The 2,985-nt window shown below is 31.6% G+C and overlaps 1 protein-coding gene across 1 annotated transcript; it reads right to left on the bottom strand.

Moving 5' to 3' along the window:
- Positions 1–788: 788 nt before the first annotated feature.
- LOC146898864 (albumin-1-like) lies at positions 789–2,625 on the bottom strand. The gene is made up of 2 exons (XM_085738090.1): positions 2,520–2,625; positions 789–1,370 (listed from the first exon to the last, which is right to left on the bottom strand). The coding sequence occupies exons 1-2, from the start codon at positions 2,563–2,565 to the stop codon at positions 982–984; spliced, it is 435 nt and encodes a 144-aa protein (XP_085594216.1). The 5' UTR covers positions 2,566–2,625; the 3' UTR covers positions 789–981.
- Positions 2,626–2,985: the final 360 nt, after the last annotated feature.

Here is a 2,985-nt window from a genome sequence, read left to right as displayed (position 1 = left end):
GAATTCATGATTGAATGATGTTGTTGTTGTTGTTGAATTATGCCATGTGTATTCTTATCGGTGAAGTTGTGGTTTAAATTGTGAAGTTGTGTTGATTTTTATGTGTGAAGGACCAAAATGAACTAGACGATGATTTGAGACGAATTGGTGTTTTACTCTAATGTTTGTTGTGGTTTTGAATGTCTTTTTATGTTTGTAATCGAGTGTTTACACTATGGGGTCAAATTTGGGGTTGAAGGGATCAAAATTGGGGATTTTGGATGGAAAATGGTAAAAACCCCTAAGAGTTCTATCAGAACAGGGGACAACGCGCTTGAAGCGAGCTGGGAGCGAGTTCTCTTGGAAGCAACTTGCTTGAAGCGAGTAAATCTAGCTTGAAGCGAGTTGCTCAGGATCATGGATTTAAATTATCGATTTAGAGAGAATTAAGTTTGGTTTTTTCGCCGTCTTGCTGCATTGTTTTACTTTCCTTTCTTATTGCGGTGCCCGTTCGATTCAGATCGACAAATTAGCTCCATTTTTGTGCACATCAATGATTTTGAAATATTCAACATTATCAACATACATTTTGGACACTTTAATTTCGTCATATTTGTAGGCTTTACCATAATTGAAAGCATTTTTCCGTTATATTATATTAATCTAAATGTTGCGAGTTTGCTTTATGTTCATCTTGTTCGATTGTAGCGATTTGAATTTTGTGTTGTTGGATGTATTTCTTTCAATTTAAATGAATGAATGTGCTTTTTAGTAAAGAAAAAAGGCATGAAATATGTATAGAGGAAGAATTATAGAAAGAAAATGAGAACGATAATATTACAAGTGATGACATATATTACAGTGACACGGCCATGCGACTGCTGCTACATTTATTGAAATTCAGATAGATATCCAAGTAAACCAACTGATAAGTTGGAACAAAGATATTGTTTATTAAAAGTAGTATGTAGCTGCATATTTTGTTTCTAGAACATATCAAGATTAAGTGGCAGTCTCGACCGGCATCTTCAAGAATCCTTTTCCATTGGAGTAAGAGATCGTCTTCTGGAAGTTGTATTTTGCAGCTTCGTTATTGAGAATATCGAAGTAGCGTTCTGCTTCGACGTTGGAGGTAAAACACCTGCCATGTTTGATTTCAGAATTAGGATAATAACCGCAAAAGCTCCCACTTCCCTTTTTGATGCAGTCATCGTGAGATTGACATAAGTTGGGATGATCCTCGACCACCTTCATCGCAGTTGGTGTGGGAAAGCAAATACCACTAAATATTGAAAAAATGATGCAAGTACAACTTGGGCCACAATAATATACCTCAAATACTGTGCAAATAGTTCTTTCACATCCAGCTACCTTCTTCATTGGTGATATTACTGCAAATGGAAAATTCAGTTAAAATTCGAACAAATACAACCACATACTTACACAATCATGAATGCAAACTTACGGCCCTAGGTTATTGGTTATGTGGATCTTGGCTCTCACTATCTTTCTAATATCATGTATATATTAAAAATTGAATACCTATTTTTATAAGCCAAGAAGTAGGTTGGGCATCAAGCAACGCCAGAAACATTCCAACATATTATTAAAAAAGGGAAAAATATATATGCAAGAGGGAGACTAGGTCAAAACCCTTAAAAAGAAACGCATAAAAAGAAAATAAACAAAAGAAATCCTAGGGAAAAGGATAGTTAGGCAAGCTATTCTTATCCCTAAAGAAATTCTAAGACAGAAGTGACATATAGTAATATAGCTTGATAAAAAAATATATAGTAATATAGATATTTTTACTAATATCATATATACATAGTAACATATTATTATATACACATAGCAATCCTTTTATAAAATTATGGAGACCATAAAACGTATTGTGCACTCATTACTTTCTTCGTTTCTTTTTATGTATCGTTTGAGTAGAGATTTTGTGATTCTATTGAACTGTCATTTTTGTAGTTTAAGGTTATAATTTGTCAATTATACACTTTCTCGTCTACTTTACTTTTTTTGGTAAACCTAGAGTGAGGAAAAAAATCAAGGCGCAACACAAACCAAAACCCTTTCTCAATTACTCTTACAAATATTATTCATAATGTACACGCATTAGCACAATAAAAAAATGGACATAAAGATACCAAGTGCCCATCCGAAAGGTAGTAGTAGACTAGTAGTAGTAATAAATAGAAAATAATAATAATAATAATAATAATAATAATAATAATAATAATAATAATAATAATAATAATAATAATAATAATAATAATAATAATAATATATATTAGAACAATGGTTAGTTAGGTACTTAATAATTTATTACTAAAAAGACTACTCCATTATTTGGGAGTTGTTTCTGATAAATATCTCATGAATTCTTACATAAAATGAAATATATGGTATATAATGGCAAGACGAATAGTAAAATAGACGCAGATTGTGGCAATAAAGATGAGAGCCATAGTAATTGCTTAAATATAAAAAGAAATGCATGGTATGTATTAGTGAGAAAAGTTGTAAAATACTTGTGGCAAGGAAGACAACAGTCAAAGCAAGCTTAAGATAAGCCATTTTTTGATCGAAAGGATAAACTAGCTTCAATTGTTTGTTATGAAAGATTAGCTTTGAGTTGCATTAGTTTATTCCGGGATGCAACAATATATAGAGACATCCTGATAATAGTGACAATAATAATAATTGTATTAAATTGAGAAGGACGGATCATTGGATGAGTAAAGATAAATAAATATTACTACGACCCAAAAAAAAAAATTATTAAATTGAGAAGCAAAGTTCAATAGGATTAGAAATAAGTTGAGATGAGTCAAGCTCGTCTATGTTCGACTCAATAAGAATTGATTCAACTTGAGTCTCAGAGAAACTTTTTTTTTCTTCCATCTTGAGTTTGGGTAGTTAAAGTTGATAAACATTTTGGCTTGGCATAATGTTGCAAATTATTCTTTAAATGGTGATAGTATTAGTAGGTGTATT

Source organism: Medicago sativa, chromosome 8, assembly GCF_051527215.1.
Source record: "Medicago sativa cultivar Bolivia chromosome 8, Bolivia_mono, whole genome shotgun sequence".
Classification (NCBI taxonomy): Eukaryota; Viridiplantae; Streptophyta; class Magnoliopsida; order Fabales; family Fabaceae; genus Medicago; species Medicago sativa.
Note: the sequence above shows the minus strand (reverse complement) of the source record. Positions and strands in the feature narration are given on the sequence as shown.

Excerpts from the sequence above, each read along its gene's own strand:
- LOC146898864 (XM_085738090.1), bottom strand. The coding sequence starts at position 2,565 with ATGGCTTATCTTAAGCTTGCTTTGACTGTTGTCTTCCTTGCCACAA. Across the intron at positions 1,371-2,519 it reads TGTTGTCTTCCTTGCCACAA|TAATATCACCAATGAAGAAG; the intron begins GTATTTTACAAC and ends TTCCATTTGCAG.